The 19,355-nt window shown below is 41.8% G+C and overlaps 1 protein-coding gene across 1 annotated transcript in view; it reads left to right on the plus strand.

Annotated features, from left to right (window-relative positions):
• Nucleotides 1–720: 720 nt before the first annotated feature.
• Nucleotides 721–19,355, plus strand: part of LOC119737350 (protein APCDD1-like) — a 43,319-nt gene continuing 24,684 nt past the window's right edge. Inside the window, exons 1-2 of the mRNA XM_038211642.1 lie at nucleotides 721–1,894; nucleotides 7,071–7,239. Of these exons, the coding sequence (XP_038067570.1) occupies nucleotides 1,849–1,894; nucleotides 7,071–7,239 (215 nt within the window). The 5' untranslated portion in view covers nucleotides 721–1,848. The remainder of the gene's footprint in view (nucleotides 1,895–7,070; nucleotides 7,240–19,355) is intronic.

The raw sequence follows: 19,355 nt of genomic DNA on the forward strand, positions 1-19,355 counted from the left end.
ATATACTTTTAGAGGTCCTTGAACTATATAGCACAGTCTGGACACATTTATTTTATAACGAACTACCATTTTTTATTTATTTATTTCATTAGGCTACATTTGTTGTTCTATTTGTGGTTACGTGTACTCTCTTGTCAGTTTTGTTTTATATTGTTACGTCTATTTGTACATGTATATGTTTTTATGGTTTTTATGTGAAGTAGTGTATACGTGTGCAGAACGAGGAGACAAGTTTCATGTTTTTACATGATGAGAATAAATTGAATTGAATTGAATTGAAATAAATTGAACAAAACACATTGACTGAAATGCTTTTATGCGCTTTTTGTTTTTGTTATAGCTCTTACTGGCCAAATTTGCAAGGCTAGCACTGATTTGAGTTATGTACAAATGATTATTAATCCCTGTTCTTTTCCTCTTTACAATATCAAATCCTACAGCAATTTATAGTATCACATGTGTTCAGTATCCCGGCGTTGATGTATTTTTTACGACCACGATATTTTTTTGGCCACAATTTTTATTGTCTAAGAAACTTTGGCACACACAACACAGTCTAGTACAAAGTCACTGACGGCGATATTTCAAGCAGCGCATGCGTACTTTAAAAGAAGCGGCCAGCCATGTGCGTTATCTGTTAACACGCACGCTATGGGAACTAGCACGCACGCATGCATGCAGCGAAGCGTGGCTGATATGCAGCCCGAGTTGTATTATTGGAGGAAAGGGAAAAAGGACGCGAAGGCGAAACACCAATCAATTTAGACATGGGTCCAGTTTACGCCGAGCAAATTGAATATTGGGAGACGGGGGTAGTGGGAGGAAAAGACGCATGAGTGTAGCACGTACCGGATAGAGGGTTGGATGATAGGAGAAAGGAAAAAAGTGAAGATATTTTTTAGGTGGTAACATCTCGAAAGCATCTTTCTTTCCTTCAAAGTTCCTGTTTGGGGATTGGACAGTCTTTGTTTCAGCACCTATAAACCTGTACAACTCTGTAGTATACCAGCCTCTGGTCCGTCCATATTTTTAATTTCGTGCCCAAAAAACCAGCTTTCATTATTGAGACCAGAAACAATTATTGGGCCCCAACAACCATTGAGGCTGCTCCGTGTTTGCATTGCACTTCTTGGAACCTGACAACCGAATCATTCTCATCAAGAGCTGATCTCCTTATCTCGGCTTTAAAAGACCAATTAGCAACTGCGGCGGATGACTGTTACCAAGTTGCGTCTGTGGTATCGCCATAGCTCGTCACGTGTGCGGCAGTGATGTTTTGAAAGATGCTTTAGAAGTTTAGTGACGATGTGCACTGGATGACAATTGGTGCTCCTGTGTCAATGGACAAGTATCAATTACATTTGCGGGACACTTACTGTGGTACGGTGGTACGAGTCGACTAGGCATAGGGACATTCGCATTCACTGGAGGATTTGTGAGTGGGACAATTGAAAAAAACTTTATCGTGTTTTATAGGTCTCTGCAAAGTATATTGCCGGTGATTTGGCGGCGTGGTATTCGACAGTGCTTTATTAGCGAGCGTATAGCTTTGCCGGTCATAAATTTTACGATGTGGATTTTCTAGTTGCGCGGCAGGAATCGCTCCTCCTTGTTTACGAGAGGCTTGCGAAATAAATACTTGGCAGCAAAATGACCGGAAAATATCTGTGAGCAGCGGGATTTGCTTCGCTTGACAAAGGGGACACTCGCTGACAATAGACGGCGCCTCTGACGGGACAATACCGGGGGCTTGAGGCTATAAGCCCTGAGAGAACTTACACCGGTGGAATCTAGGAAATAAACACTCGTCTTCAAAATAAGTGGAAGATTTGATCGCTTCTAGACAGGATGGAGGTACAAAGTTTAGGACTAGTTATCACCGTCAGTTTTCTTGGTAAGTAATATGACATTGGTTTGAATTAAAAGATGTGTATAAAGAATAATGAATTGAATGTTTGTTTAAATTTTTGATGGTTTTCTTTTGCTGCAGGTACATGTACTGTTTTATTCTAACAAAGGTATTTTTTTTCTGCTTAAAGAAAAAGGCTCGAGAAAATCACCTGGCATTGCTGTTGAGCAATAAGCGTTGTACCAATATGACTAAACAGGGGCACGAATTGCAAAATTAGGGACACCCCGTCAGGTCAGACCTTTAAATAAAGGTATAAATAAAGTATGATGCTGATTCAAAAGGTTCCGTCCATTTGTAATAGAATTCAAAGCATATATTGCGTATTGGCCCATCGTAGGTGTATACCTAGGCCTAAATTGAAACTATACTTCCTAACAACATGATGAGGCATGTTCAAATTCAATGGCGCATTTTGTCTCAAACCAAATAAAGTCAGCAATCAAAAATTCTACTGTTGTCGCAAATGCCCCAAATGCACGATAAGTGGGTATATTCTGCCGACCCTGTACAAATAATCACTGGGTCGCGTGGGAAATGAATACATGCATATTGCGTGGCCCCAGCGCAATATTTCTGATCCTCCCAACACAAAAGTACCCCGCGGGGCCCAAATATAGCACTGCCCAATATCGAACATTTCGTTTGGCCATTTTTCTAGATCTGCGCGTGTCGAGTTCACCATTTCGTGCGTTTTTTTCTCCTTCTTCATCTCTCCCCTACCGAACGAATTCTCGGAGCGCCGTTTTATGAGCGGTCGTTTCAAATCGCCACGGGGATATGGGAATTTAATAATCCGTGGCCTGGCAAGTTATTGCGTGGTTTTGGGATCGTAAAGGTACACCAGGGATATAATATCGAAAGAACCTTGGTCGTTTTTTTGGTACGGCCATCTACATTTCAAATTTACATGCCAATCTCGGTTTCATATCATCACTTGGGGTGTGTTCATACGACCCTGCATAATTAAACGGGCGAGATTAATAAAGATTCTCCCCGAGGCACAACGAAACGCAACCCTAGAAGTATCACGTTTTGATTTGGGGAACTTATAATGTTGCTGATCGTGAAATTTAAGGCGGGAAAACAAGCTTTGTTTGCTTATGACATTATACTGTTTTCAATGCTAACTTTGGTGAAATGGATGCAGTTTTAATATCCGTACCGCACCACGCATACCAAATTTTGTGCAACTCTGTGACCATGAGATTCTGTGCCAAGTGGTTAAGTACTTTCTAGCGCGAACTATGCAACAGAGGCGCCTCAATTCGTGTAGTTTCTGATGTATTTACAGATATGGCCTTGCCTCGTTAAGTTCCACTTGTTGTGCATTTCTGACTGGTTTTTGACAATAGCACCTGTTTTTTTTCTAATGAATCAAAATACAGAAATCTGGCAAAACCACTCTTACGTGTCACTGAATACTTTCGAAATTCCCACGCGTGTCTACGGCGCCAGTAAATAATTGCCTCTCAATACATGGAATTCTGAACACTCCCCCCCCCCCCTTCAAAAATACAAAAATGGAGAAAAAAAACCCAGATGCATTAAAAATGAGGATGGAAGACTCTGATATGGCATTAATGTATCGCAGTTATTGATAACCACAGTGACACTGACATCGCTGGAGGCATTTTTTGACGACCAAGCCTACAAATTGAAAATCTCACTCGAGCGGCCCTGGATTATAGTTATTGTCACAAGTCACTCACGCAAACTGATGGGATTGTTTTTTTTCTCGTGGTTTTACTTTAACTTTTCATTGATTTTATTGAAAGTAAATATTAATGACTAAGCTTGGTACAGTGTTGCTGTATATTATCTTCGTTTTACAACGACGTGCTCCATGCGCTTAATTATTGAAAAAAAATCTGACTTTTGGGGAAATTTTTTTTTCGAAGAGTTATTTTGGGCTGGTTTAACGACATCGATACTAATTAACAAATAAAGTACATTTTCCAAATTAAATTTAGCACGAATTGTATGGGCTTTACGAAATATTTTCAGCAAAATAAAAGAAGGTAATTAAGATTGAACGTTTTAAACATGAGTTTGAAATTTTACATCAAAACTAAAGTACTGCTGGTTTTCAGAGAAAAATCTTTTCAGACAAAAAAAATCCGACAGGCAGTACATCTCATTAGCTCTAAGCCCAGAGAAGCCATGTGTTCGTTTTAAAAGACCTGCAAGTTGAATATTAAACACGTCTAGTACCCAAGTTCACTTTATGCTAACTCTGTGTATTGCGCGAGCAGGTCACAGAAGGTCAACAGTACACCCCAAAAGCCACCATATTGGAAACGCCTCCCATGTATATTTCAGTACTATAGGGATAATTCGAACAGTGAGGTGAGAGAAACTATCAAGGCAACTTCTTCAATGCAGTCTAAAAAGGCGGGATGGACTAATCCTAGCCCGCTCAAATCCTCAAGAAAATGGAGAGTTATTCTGAGTAGTAATTGATAGGGCTTATCCTCAGTGGGATGACAAAGACGGATTAAACCTTCACGACAAAAGGGAACAGAATTATCGGACAACCTAATACCGCTAATGCCTTCAAGAATATGGCCTCCAAAAATGAGAGACCGTTGGAGATACAGCGTATATTGTAAAAAAAAACCCCGCAAGTTAGATGTGAACACTGTTCACATCTAACTTGCGGGGTTTTTTTAACTCAGATTCTGGGCAAGGTATTTTGGAATGGTTTTTGTCACAGACTGTAAAATATTTTCCCATCAAATAATTGCAGCGCAGGCACAATCAGTATGACATGAAACGCAAAATTCAAGCAAGTTGCATTAAACTAATGAGTGATCTCGTAATAGTATCAATATGTGAAACTAGATGGGTTGAAATTTGGAAGCAGAACACGCTCTGACACAAAACAAAATGAACAGAGTGCATTTTTTTGGGCCAAATTAAGAAGGGAGTCGATAACTGGCCTCATCGGCAACATTTCAATCATCATTGCCACATTTTTAATGAAGGCAGTGAATAATAACATTCAAACTGCATGGGAATGACATATTTCGTCATGTACCTCAAGCCCAAGCGGTATAGGCAGCCAGACAACACTTACATTTGTCAAGCTTAAAACAGTTTGCCCTAAAAAAGAATGCACAAAAATTAATTGAAATGGAAATACCTCCGACTGTTTTGGGATAATATGGAACCACTATTATACAGTACAAAACATCAGTCTTGGAAACCGTTTTAAAGAGAATTTATCCAAACTTGGAGGACAAGAATTTATCCAAACTTGGAGGACAAGAATTTATCCAAACTTGGAGGACAAGAACAGGAAAAATCTTTGGCTCAGGCTGACCTCGATCCCAGATCATCGATTTTTCACCCGGAAAACACCTGAAGTGCCATGTTCCATGCATGTTCTCCTTTATTACGTGTAAAACTGCCGATACGAAAAAAAGGCCGAATTGGTTAGAGAGCAGTACGTGTGTGATGTCTTATCGAACGACTTGTGCCGGAGGCTAGGCTAATTGGTCTCTGGTCTATTGAAGGTTGTTGGCGAACGTTTCGGCACGTTTTTGAGCCCCCAAAGCAGACGTGAATTCGTGTGAGTGCGTGTGAAGCTAGCCTTGGATTCCGGGTTAGATTTTTTTTTTGGAAAACGGCAAATGCAATTCTTCACTGGAAAATGGAATTTGTGAAATTGTGTTATGGGCGGATTGTCGGTGGCTCAATTTTCAGAAGGAGCCTAACTTGTTTGTTGCAATGGCCGCACTGCATTCGTACAGTGCAATCAGGAACCAACAGCTGAAGCACATCAATTATATTAAATATTTTTCTCATCAGGACATGAATTTAATCACAGTGCATATTTTGGATACCGCTTTGTTTTCACTGTGTACAAGATGACCTATAAATTAATTTTATCAGGTCACAGGTCAATCATAATTTAAATTGTTGGCACAAATTGCCAGAGGCCTTGAACGATATATTTAATAAACCAATATGTAAGGAATTGTGACCTAAAATTTATGAAAAAAGGGTGTAGCAGAAAGCTGCAAGGTTGTTAAATCGATCAAAAATTATTTTACTGAATGCATTAGATTTGGTTGAATTTGTATCCGTATGGAGGTAGAATTGATATAATACAGGGATATGACAAATGTCTAATTTACAAATTCTTCAAAATGCATGGTTTATATTTGCAGTAAACACGTGTACAGCAGTGGTATACACTACTATTGTTCATGGTCAAACATCCTGCATCCTGTCTCCCTTCCGTCTTTTCATGTCAAGAATTCCCAACGGAAGCCTCAGCAATTCTCAAGACATTCTCAGTCAAAGGACCAAACACGCACCGTCAAACACGCGCGTAAAGCGAGCGACGTCCCGTCAACAGCGAGCGGCTCGGGTCCCGGGCCCGCCGTGTTTTCATTCACAACAACCCCGGGAGTGGTTCGTGAGAGGTTGAAAGGCTAACGGGGGAAAAGCCGGCCTTCAGGACGGAAAGAATCATAATTATGATATTAATGCATCTGGCCCGAACTCGCTGACTCAATAGACTGCAAGAAAGTGACGTCTGCGTTGCTGTTAGGACTCACTGCACACGCTAGCAGCCTCTGACAAGCGGAAAATGGACATGCACAGCACTTGTCATGTGTTTCGTTTGGCGTCACAGTTTCTCCTGATATCCCGTATTATTAAAACTTTTGACCAATGATGTACGGACTGTGAGTTGTGAGTGGTGGACTTGGCTGTGTTGCCGCAATAAACAAGCGTTATAAATGAATCTCAGCACTACTGGCAGACCTTTACGTAGCTGATACAGTTACAAAACATTGCATCCTTGATTTGCCGAGAGAGAGAGGATAAGCCGCCCCCCACCCCCCCCCCCAAAAAAACCCAATTACCTAACCACAAACCTAAAATGTTACCTAGAGTAGCACCGTACTTGTGATTCTCTGTAGCTTGTATTCTCAATATATGCACAGGAAAGGTTCTACAGCGTAAACGACACATACAATTAAGCCTGTAGGGAGTAGGGACCTTGTAAAGTACGGAACACTGACAATTTTGAAATGTTCAGACAGCAGTTTTAAGGAGGCCATTTTGTTTCCAGTCCTGTTGCTTGAGCTTGTTATCAAAATCATATAAATTGTACAACTTTCTGTTCTCTTTGTGCCCATCTGCACAGTTCTCTGTGGTCTGGCCTCCGCCGTTCCATCAGGCAACCAGCTGGACAGCCATATTGTGAGGGCGCTGTCCGAGTCCGAGTGCGGGGCTCAGATGCGGCGTCTCCAAGGCAACGAGGGTGTGTCGGCCATCGTGCCGCCCCGACCGAAAGGAGAATGGGTGTCCATGAGGTAGGTGGGGTCGGGTCATAAATACACTTTCAATTTTTGGAGATGACCCGAGCGTGTTGAGCGAAACGTTGAGTGGAGCGAATCAGTGTTGTAGTCGAGTCCATCATGAGTCCATCATAAGTCAATCACAAGTCAAGACACTAGTAAATCACAAGTCTAGTCACAAGTCCAGTCACAAGTAACAGGGGACGAGCGATAGCAAAGCAAGGCCTTTGTCGCGGTTTATTTTGAATATTATCCTCTGACTTTACTTAGGACCAGACGTCCGGTGATTGACTTGTGATGGACGTGTTATAGATGGGACCACTTCATGTACACTTTCAATTTTGAAGATGACCTGAGAGTTTTGAGCGAAACATTGAGTCCAACGAAATGTCTACCAAACAATCTGGAAAAATACGTATCACTTTGAAAGTTCATTGTAAGCCGACTCGTTTAAACAAAATTGGAAGGCCAAATCGGGTGTTCTCAACAAAATAAGTGCAGAAACCAGAGTGCACAAAGAATGTTATTTTGCTGCTTGCTTACATATTGGCTACAGATAGATACGTACACACATCAATTCAAGTGGTGTCATATAATAATCATTCGTCCATGCTGTGTGTAATTATGTTGAAAATGTCTCCTATTCTGTGATTATAACTGAACTTCTCGCGTTCAGTGATATAGAATCGATCCTGTATCATCTCCGGCTGATTAAAAATCTTACTTTATAAAGCTTTTAAATACGGGGCCATTATTATATACAGAATTAGTTTTTGTTAAATTCCGTTCTTAGAAATCACTTCGCTTTCAAGAAAAAAAAAATCCCCCGGAACGGATGATGGGGATGGGAAGATTTGACAGTTATGTGCAGTTCACATCATTGCTATCTCCCAGCGTGCCCCGACCGTACTACTGCTGTTAATAAGCGTTATTAGCGCAACACACGCCTCGCATCCTATACCTAATGCATCCTCCCTGGGGTTCCCCTGGGGAAGAGGTTGATGCCCTGACGGTGACCTAGCAGTATTAATTGCTTGATAGTGCATGCAGTGTCAGATACCAACACAGTGATGTAAGGAGGTTGGGTGATCAGATGTACCTGAACATCTTGTTCAACCGTAATATTTATCTACCTTGATTTTCTCAGTGGGTTCCGTGTTAAGCGGTAAAACTTCTGACGAAAGAATGGATATGAACATCAATATCATTTCAAAAACTGGGAAGGAGAACTTTGAGAACAAGATCAAATGTCGATCTTCCGTTTGGTGTTCACAATTCTTAGAGTAAGATTTTCAAAGAAATTCATTCACCTTTTCTAAGAAATTAACCAAATTATTTTGATGAAAACATACCGTTGATTTTGTGCACACGTGTTCTACAAATGCTATTAACATTGCACATTATATACCTTCAAAAGATTTCTTTTCGTTTGTTTTCTTTTTGTAAAGAAATCAATGTTCAGAAATGGTCTTTAATGAAAATCCTATCGTTTATTTTGTGACAGAAAATTGTTATAAAAATGTATTAATGAAACCAAAACCAACAGAGGAATCAGAAATAGTAATGTTGCATTTGGTAAACTCACAGTAATTCCACGACTCATAGGCTTGCACGTTACTTTCGAAACCAGCGCTTTGATTCATCGAAAAACACTGCATTAAAAATACTTACGTTGGCTTTCGCCCACCATTACATTTTACGACAATCTTATTGGCTCGTATTAAATTTTATTAAGATTGGATTTTTTTGATGACCTCTGTATACTCGCGGCGGTGTCTTTGACGCATAAGAACCCGCGCGGTTGGCCACGGCATTTTAATTTGGCAAACCAAATTAGGAGGATTTCAGTTATAAGTGTAACTGCTCGTCCAAATCCAATATCATGGTGGATTTCAGGGAACCTGCCACCACCGAGTATAGTTCGTATAGGCTTTCGAGTCTTTGCAGTGAGGAACCAGCCAATTTTGGCCTTTTAACATGGGTCTGTATAATTATATGGCTGTGTCTGAAATCTGAATGAGGTATTTTGAGGCTAAGGCTTCGTTATTTGCCATTGGCGCACTACGGTTAACCGTAGTCGTAGCCATAATAGGCGACAATATTGTGGTCTAAGATGTGATTTTATTAATTCTTAGATTGATACATGAATGCTACTTCCGTATTGTTTGACGAATGAATGCCTCCGGTGGTGAAGTACCATGTCTGAAATGTGGCGCCGGAAGCCTGCGCGCCCAGAACTCCGTACAGTTTAAGTGCTTTTATTGCACCCCTCACACTTTGTACCAATCTTCCCAGGAGCACGGCGACTGTAAAATGAAAACATCAATGACATTATTGCCCGGACAAAATGGCATGAAGTGACCGTCTGAACACACACAGGCTTCCATCTCGTGTGTGTGCAAAGCCATTTCTGCCGGAGTATCAGGCCCATGTTTAACCCTACGAATTGGATCGATCGCCAGCACATATTTGGAGGGAGAGAAAAGGTCCACTAAGTTTTTATTTACACTGCCACGGCACACGGGCGCTCAAGTGACCTCAAGTAGCCCCACGTGTGCCTCCATAGCTAATCCCATCACACACGCGTCCTCTCGTTTCTGTGATGTCTTTTTCAAGTTTGCCCAAAACTGCCGTCTCCGGTTTGCTCGGCTTTCACTGGAGAGTGGAGACGTTTTGCACTTTTGAGTGGTGTCGAGAGGATTATATCTGCCTCAATAAGAGCGGGAAAAGTAGGATAATAATCCGCAAACGTTTCGAGCGATTTTCTATGGTCATCGTCTAGTGCACGATATATCAGATCATCATTGCCGACTGTATCAGTTATTCCTTTAAATTCCGACTGTTGATAACAGTAGGAAAATGATCAATGATGGATTTTAGGAAAGTTTGAAGAAACTTCAGAAATGTCTTTAAGTTTGTCATTTTTTAAGGGTGCAACCTCGGCCTAAGACGTCAACTAAAAGTTAACAAAGATGGACTGTGATCTGTCTAAAGTTGAACGAAACACGGGACAATGGTTTTCGATCATCAGAGAAAAAAACGCACACTTTCATTTGTAATTCTTGCAGTTTTGTTAACAGTCAGAACTTTCAGAAACTAAGCCAGAAGCCTGTGCCAAGTTTATAACTAAACCAGGCAGCGGTGTTGAACTTGATAAACATGACAGGAACATGACATCAAACAGTCAAACACGTCTGCCGACGGCATGCGTGTACATATCGCAGGAACATAATCCAAGTCCATATCATAAACTCAACCGGATTTGTTAATGCAGTTTAATGGACACAGAAGGCCCGGTACCGTTTCATCGGGGCCCCCTCTACCATAATCGGATCCCTAGACGAATCAACCCAAGCTCCCCTGCGGTATTACCAAAAGTTACCCCGGGGCTATCCAGTTGGCGTGTGCTAGATACAATATTATAAAACTACCTCGAGGCGAGCTCTCTCCTTCATGATAACGGGGAATGCAGCTTGAAATCCCCCGGGGAGGCAAAGCGAGACGGTGCGGTACCTTTTAGCGGATCACGGCGATTTAGAGCATTACTTTTTGCCACTCACACGTTTCGTCTAGGTCATTTTTTTTTCTGAAGTCAATGTGTACGGTTCTTGGCGAGCTGACACGGTGAAGGAATGTTTCACTAAGCCATGACTAAACTTGGGTTTGCTCCAACTCCGGCTATTATTAGCACGTCAGCGTTATGACGGCGCAAGTCCTTGTAGGCAAGTTTTAATGGAAAAAAATGGTGGTTAAGTTCAAACTTAAGCTACGGGAAATTACTTCATGACTTTACTTTTCTCACTTTTTGTGATACTTTGAATATAGGGCCTGTGTCCTAAAACAAGACAAGGAAAGCGTAAAACTTGTCCCAAACGCACATCACAATTCTTTTATTCAACAGTGATTAAAAATGGCCGGATTTAGTCCATTTATTGGCGCTATGGGGTAATCGCATACAATAGCACTCCCCGGCTCACAGGTGACATTCGTGCAGTCAGTTGGTCAGTCGTTCATATACAAAGAGGACACAATGCTGGCCTTATCAGTCCCATCAGCAAAACCTCGAAATACAAGAAGGAAAACAAATACATCAAACAGACAGTGTTCATCGCCTAGTTTGCTTCTTCAAACTTTGTTCAAAAACTTCAAAATACAGAAAAAGATTCTCGAGAAGGGATTCAGACTGCACACATGGCTGATTCGACTTCCGCGACCCGGCAACCCCAAATTGGTACCGACATCTGAAATTTTTTTTTTTTTGGTGCCGGGGTTGATACCCGTTGTGGGTTTTGGTACAACCCCGTTTGGGCTGCCGCGCGTCCCCTTTGCCCCAGCCTGGCATTTCCCCCACGGGTCCTGAATCGTTTACCTTGAGGTCACAGGGAATACTCATAACCTTATAACCTTAGCTGAACTCCGAACTCCCCAGCTCACTTGGGGGTTTATTAACGATACCTTGAGGACACAGCGAATGGATTTAACATTGATCCAATTTATACAGGGAGCTGGGGGAAGATAAGCCTTCTGAACATGCTCTGATTGTCATCATTTGGTATACCATACACCGAGTTTCTTTCTGGACTTTTCTACGCTTTGCAGGGTTTATAGCATAATATAACATTATATTTTAAAAAGCAAATAATAACTTGTATTGTTACCAAACTTACGTCAAGCAAAGGGATTTCATGCAATCACTTCGAACATCTTTTACTTTAAACGTTTACTTATACACTACGACGTTCAACTTCAATACTCCCCGTCACGTAACCTGAAGCCGTCCGTTCGAAATGGTGCAAACTATTGGACCAACTGGGCAAAGCCCGACTTTCACATAATCCCTGTTTCGTTGGAAGTGATTCATGAAGATATCTCGTCAAATGAACAGTGACAATTATATCTTCATGAGAAATCATCTCCATCGTTGCCCTATCTGTACAGATGCTACCACCAGCATCACCCCGAGAGAATCAACCCATGACTTACATTACACCAGGCTTTTGGGCGCGGACACAAAGCGTCTCCGCTGCCCAATGTGGCGGGGAAAGTACATGGAATTGGGGTTAATGGCGTCGCAATGTTTGCCCAACATCGGATTACAGACGCGACGGGGAAGAAGAGGGTGTCTGCAACTCGGACATTTAATAGCTGAGGGAGGGAGAAGCACGGAGGGAGTTCTTACTCATACCTGGCTGGACAATGGGGGTCGGATGGTAGATAGCTGATGAAGGAGACACCAAGCGGCAGATGCAACTCTCACCAATTAAGGTCGATCGTCGATCGAGTAGAACGTCGGTCCTGCTTGGGAGGGGTTTAGAGCTGGTGCAGGGGAGTCCTCATCCAATCAAATCATCCAAAATGGGGCGTGAGTTTTATGACAAGAAAGACACCCTACAATTTATATCTTTTGCCGACGAATAGGGCCTACACTCTTCAAACCGTGCCTTTAGTGGTTCGATTGAAAAAGGTAAATCCTTATTTAATATCCAACGAAATCACATCTTAATATACTACATGTAGGTCAAAATCCTAAGCATCTTTACTAAATCTTAATTTCTGTGTCGACAAAAGCTGGCACGAAAACACAAATCGGAACTCGCCAACTGCAAGAAAATGGATCATAGAAAAGGGTACAACTGTAACCCCCTGTGTAACCCAATTTCTTTGTCGACGAGAAGTCGGACGCCTTAAACAGAATTTGCAACTGGCCAACCGGAAAAAAATACATCGTAGAAGAGCATACGGAGTACCTCCATGGATGAGACAGATTTTATACGCGCGTGCTGCAGCGAATTGATTCTGGGCATCGAGTGAAAGCATATAGAAAGAGCGGCCGAAGATATAAAAAAAAATCCACGCAGGGGATGTGCGGGCAGACAGTAAATTTGCTTTCTTACAGCTGTGTGTACACGCAAAGATAGCGATTGTGCGGCAACACTGGCTTCCCGTTTGCATGACCTAATAAAACGGAGGCTCATTCCAAGCCGGGGATGCAGCGACTCTGTCCTCTGAAGATTAGAGAAAATATGTGGGTCACGGCGCGAGCAGCTACGGTTTTGAAAACTGAAGAAAAAACCCAGGGAATCAGTTTATTGGAGCATCGGCTGGTGGAATGAGAGAGCCAGAAGTAGGTCTTGTCTTTCCAAGCGTTGGTGTTGGAGATTGATACTCCGCGTCCATTACGCGCCGTCGGTCCGTCAGTCAGATTTTCTCCCTTAATCCCCACTAACGCAAACTGGCCTCCTTTTTTGTCAGGCGGGCATATTTTCCTTCTCACTTGTCAAAAGGCCGCAAGATGCGGATAAATCCTGCCTGAAAGTCAAGAACCAGATGAAGTATTAACCAAGATGACACGAATTGGCATCTGACATGACAAGGAGTAGGCCTCCGTCTTTGAGAAGCTTAATTGATTTCCTTCTTACCGTAAAATGAGACAGTGGAGCAAGGAACATATCTGTGGGTAGCATGAGATGCACATGTATAATATACACCATTCATTAAGGGTTCACACAGAAATCTTAAAATGAAATTCCACAACTTTTCTGTGACTTTCCAGGATAAAATGAGGGTTTTCCATGACCGATTCATATCTTCCTTGACACTTTTATAATTATGATTGAAACATGTAGGTTGAAACGATAGGTTAAGAAATCTTCAAATAGCATTTGTCAGAGTTGATGATGCTTGAGCCTAATCAGTTGTATCAGAAATCTGAGAAAGTCACGGCAGTTTCATCACAGAGACATCAATGCGACCCATCCACCTGCTTGCAACCACACCACATCTTAAAGTTTTCTCAGAAACATGCGTGTCACTTCTGGATTTCTACACGTACATCCCAAGATCCCAAGCATGTACCTCTCGTCGCATCAGTGATCAGTGATTTTTGATGAGCCGAGAGATGCGGCGGCGAACGCACGCGGTCGACATGCTCTGCTCTTGTCCAACAGACAAGGCGATCAATATTTCATTACTGTTACACCGCGACTCACGCCTGACCGGACAATCGTGGCGTAGATCTAGAAGAGATATTACGGAAGGGGAGGGTCGGATCTTTAAAGAGGCCGGGTGTGGAATCTGGGACTTACGGGAGAGCAAAGTGTTTCCAATTCTTGGACAAGTCAAACCTTTAATCTAATATAAAGGATGATGGGTTTTCATTAATTTACTCCTAAAACCGGGGAGTCTTGCTGGCATAGCAGTTCTTTCCTCGCCTTCCACCTCTGTGACCGGGTAAGAATCCCGCCTAGGTCGACATATGGATTGGGTTTTCAATCTCTACCTGATTCCGTGATTTTCCCATGAAATATCCTACCATGCACGGTCATCCTTCCACCTCTAAATTTGAACATTTCTTAACTGTCTTCTCCTTCAAGATTCTTTCAGGCTTTCGAGCTACCAATGCATGTGCGATTTTGAAGAACTGTTGGTTTCACATTATATTGGAGTTTAAATACACCATGAGCTTATGGTAGGGGTGGAGGGAAGCGGAATCACATCGTCTGTTTACACTGATTCGAGCACATGTTGGGATAACATCCTAATAATACGGCTGCTTTTTCGGACAATAGGTGCAACAATGATGTGGTTGTAATTGAGGTTTCTAGATGCTTGCATCGGGTGCTTATTTCTGAAATTGGTTCGACTTGCCTGCGTTTCTCATGAAAGGGCGGATACAGTTTTAAGAAGGGGTGTAACCAAGAAAACCCAGTTCTTCATAAGTATAACACTAATGGAAAGGCACTCCAAACATCATCCAATCACCCATACCTAGGACTCATCTTCAGCAGTGATTGCAGCTGGTCATCTCACATGAACAAAGTCAGAACTAGTGCCAAGCAGACAACTGGTATCGTCCGGTGGAACTTCAAATCATGCAGCAAAGAAGTCAAATCTCGCCTGTACCAGTCTTTGGTCCGCCCTAAGCTTGAATATCATTGTTTGCGGCTGGCCCCGTTTACAGGAGAGGAAAAGAAACAGCTAGAGGGTATCCAGATATTTGCTGCAAGAACGTGCTGCAACAACTATACCAGAGATTCAAGCGTCACCGCCATGTTACAGGAACTAGGTTGGTCACTACTTGAACTTAGAATTACATCCAAATTAACAATATTTTATAAAATCATCCATGGACTTGACATCAACCACGACTTGACCCTACAAGAACAAGAACACATCGCAGATCACATCAGTATACCTACCATCGTCTGCATGCAAAAACCAAGATGTACAGAACCAGCTTCTTCCCATCAACCATACCTCACTGGAATGCTCTACCTGAATCGAGCACCCAACTAGACCAATTCAAGACCGCCGTTGCTGACCCCATTCTTCAAGGGGATTACCAAATTTAGATTTTCTAGCTCCGCGACTCACCAACTCTAGTGGGATACGGATCAACCGTTTTGCTAGAGAATCCAGATGTAGATGTACAAAAGAAAACAGATTTGCCTAAAAACAAACAAATTGATCACACGGGCAACTTAAAATAAACATTAGTGGGAAAAACTGTCAACAATACCGCGTTGCTCCAAAGGCTTTAGGCTACATAAAGGGAAGTGATGAGAATTGATCGTGAAGACGGGCAGTGCTTTTGAAATAACAGAAATGGGGTTTATTTGTTCAGTGGAAGAATTTCAGGATGAGAACCATGCCCCAGTTTGTCAATAATGTCAATACACGCGTTGTCCAAGCGGATCTTGGAACCTCTGTCCTGAGTTCAAAGCAACAATGCCCCAGCAATCATCTTTCTAAATCCCCCGTCGATCGATGCGCAAAGTCCCCTTCAATCTCATTAAGACACACTGCTAAATGCCTTCCGGACAATCAAGGCTTTTAATTACCCCGATCACTTAGGTACCCGAACGGGGTTTAAGAGATCGATCCAACTAAATAGGGTATACTGGGTTACCCAATAAACACCGGGCGTTCCTGAAAACTGACCGTGCGCTCTGCCAGGGTTACTACCGGCCAGACGGGCGTTTAGACCGAACAACCGTCTGGTAGTGGGCTGGTTGGTGTCTTGTCTTCGGAGTGGTAGGCTTTAAGAGGGGGCACATGGGGATACAAGCTGAAACATTAGATGGGCGTAAGCCTTCATCCCATTGTTCGGGAGGATATTCCTCTGTTTGGGGAGGATTGTGAGTCATGCGTTTCGGGATGAAGGCAATTTTCTACCACCATCAATTGACTGCGGTATTTAAGAGAAGGCTGTTTGAGTGAGGAAAATGTAAATTGGCTTTGTATTGAATTAATGTGAAATGTGCTCTCATTCTGCACTTGAAAAATAAATCGATGGAAATGAACAGTGACATTAATAAAGGCTTCAGTGAAATGCCATACCAAAAGTATTTAATAAAGTATGAAGGTTGGAGGATTACAAAGCTGCATGCACTAGTGAGAGAAGAATATTCAGTCATGCTGGTTCTGGCGGAAATTTCACCAGTCAACAATTACAAGTATAACTTGAACATAGCTGATACGAACAGTTGAAAAGTGCAAGCTTAAGGTTAGCACTTAACCAAAAATACCAAAAACTAGTGGCGCTACCACTCAGTGATTATACTTTTACGCTTACTATACATCATGCTTTTCCGAGCTCCCTCACCCAGCCACCAATTTAAATTAATCACGATAAAAATGCGACCCAGCCAGCCAACGGCTATTTGCTTTAGCAGTAAACGGCTCAAACTCGACCGAGACTTGCATCCCCCTTCCTCCAAAAGACGAACCACGATGTTTGTTATAATACCTCTTTTCCATTAGGAACCCCAGGTCCAGATTTCACGCAGTTTTGCTCTTCGGATCATGGCGTGTTGACTCGCAATATTACTCTTCCAATTTTACGATATGAGTAAAAAGTAATGGAGCAGATCGCGCCACACGAACCAAGTGAAATTAAAATGTTACCAAACCCTTCGGGCGATTATTGGTATAAGTCCTATAAGCGTGCGCGCATCATTGCGGCTTAATTAATCCGAAGTGCGATGCAAGTGGACGATTTTAGTCGCTTGACAGAGAGCGTGATCTACTCGTGGTCTGTCAGCGAATGCTCGCAATTTGGAAGATGACGCTCAGGATTGCCGGAATGCTTGCCCTTTTTTCTGCCACTTGATTCGTCATCTGTGATAAATTCCGATGAATTGTATTGATAAAACTTGGAGATATGGTTATCCTTTGATATACATTTTGTGGTAACTGGTGACTGATATACCACACATCTGAATATGAACTATAACAATTCTAGTGTCTCCATGAAAATTTGATATATATTTTGACTGAATTAATACCATGCAATGCAACGACAGGACACGTTATTTATAAGGTCAAATTATAAAGTTTAAACAGGATATTTAGAGAAATGAAAAGTGCCTATTTAGTTGCTTTACTCGCATTCATAAGCACATAGTTATGCTCCATTGAGAATGGAGTTTTTTTCAATGTTTCGCTTGCACATAAAATGAGCCAAAATCGGCGAAATATGATTTATGGGACTTGGTACCGGGGAAAAGATTGCCAAAGATGTTTGTAACACACGTAGCTGATGAATACCCGTCTCGTCTGTGGAAAAAAAGTAATGAAAGAATCTCATGCACTTTCACATTCACAGAAGTGTTGTGTTCCGAAAGAACCGGTTTAGAGACTGTGGCAGTGAATATTTATTATAAGGTTCTCTCAATCCCAACACTTCTTCAAAGACGAAATTGATATTCACAGTGCGTTATCCACAGACCTGTACATTTTGTGTGTATCTATTCTACTATACAGAGCTTGAAATCATACCTATTTCATTTATTGCGCAAGTTGTGGTAAATAGCCGCAGGTGCAAGTATTCCAATTAGGTATTGAATCTCATCCTTCTACCCCCATGTAACTTACAGCAAAGGTATATGTTGTATCGTGCTAGACGTACGAAGTTTCATAATTTTCATTTTGCATACCATACTTCCTTTAAACATAGGCTACCTTCCCAGTCGATATCTACCCAACCAACCCCGAGGCACACCACGGCAAACAGCAAATGTATTCCGAGGATTCGATACATACGCGAAATATTTGTTTTGTTTGGTGTCTTCCTATATATTTTGCTCTCGCTTTTTTGTAAGTCCGAGGCACACGGGTAAAAAGTGCTCGGCTGTGAGACGTGCACTTCGCTCGGGGTCAGGACAGGGCAAAAGGACAAGAGTACGTGAGGTTGATACTATGTTATGCATTACATCCTCGTCTTGTTTTTTTGCCCGCTTAAAATGCTGAAAACAGCCGTGGCGAATTTTATATGTTTCCGGTCACAATGGTTTTGTACTTTTGGTTCACTGCGACGAAAACACTTTTTGTTTTGTTTTCAATATACTGCAGCAGCGTGCGGGCATCTTGGACAGACTCCCAGACGTGAATACAGTAGTTATTATTACGGTCGACAATGCGGTGCTTCATCACTGATACCCGTCTATTTACGACAACATAGGGCTAGATAGCTCAGTTGGTTGAGTGCCGGTACAGTTAAAGGGAATATACATCATTTGCTTTTGCTGTAATTTTCAGAAATGGATGGAATTGGGGGGTTGGAAATATATAGCAAATATAGTTACACTGACTTTTTTGAGGTTTTGGGTTCGAAAATGCTATAAAAACCAAGAAAAACAATCATTTTCCTGTAGTCTGGTTCCCTGACTCCATATAAGAAGAAACAGAGTAGTTTACATACATTGGGGAATTGTAAGGTCAGGGAACCAGTCTAGCTGGCTTGTACCCGTTCATAGGTGTGTAATCGATTGCAAACAAGTGCAATGGTCAATTGGGGCCAGTATTTGAAAAAAAGCCAGTGTTTTCCAACGCTGGTCGGCCGACCAACGTTGGAAATTGATACAAAAATACCACTTTTCTTGAAAATGACAGTATACCAGGTGCCATGATTTTATAGGATGCTTTACACTGTCATTCACTAACAGTCCAGCAAGGTATTTCAAAATGATTCGGTAGTTTTATTTTTTTATGTTTGCAAATGTTGTATTTCCCTTTAAATCCGGAATTCTAGGTTCAAACCTCAATCCAGTCGATTTCTTTGCTCAACTTTAAATTGAAATGTTTACTTTAATAAAATCATCTGTAAGCAGATTATATCAAAGCAACTTCTG

This window comes from Patiria miniata, unplaced genomic scaffold, assembly GCF_015706575.1.
Source record: "Patiria miniata isolate m_02_andy unplaced genomic scaffold, ASM1570657v1 HiC_scaffold_3, whole genome shotgun sequence".
In the NCBI taxonomy this organism is placed as follows: domain Eukaryota; kingdom Metazoa; phylum Echinodermata; class Asteroidea; order Valvatida; family Asterinidae; genus Patiria; species Patiria miniata.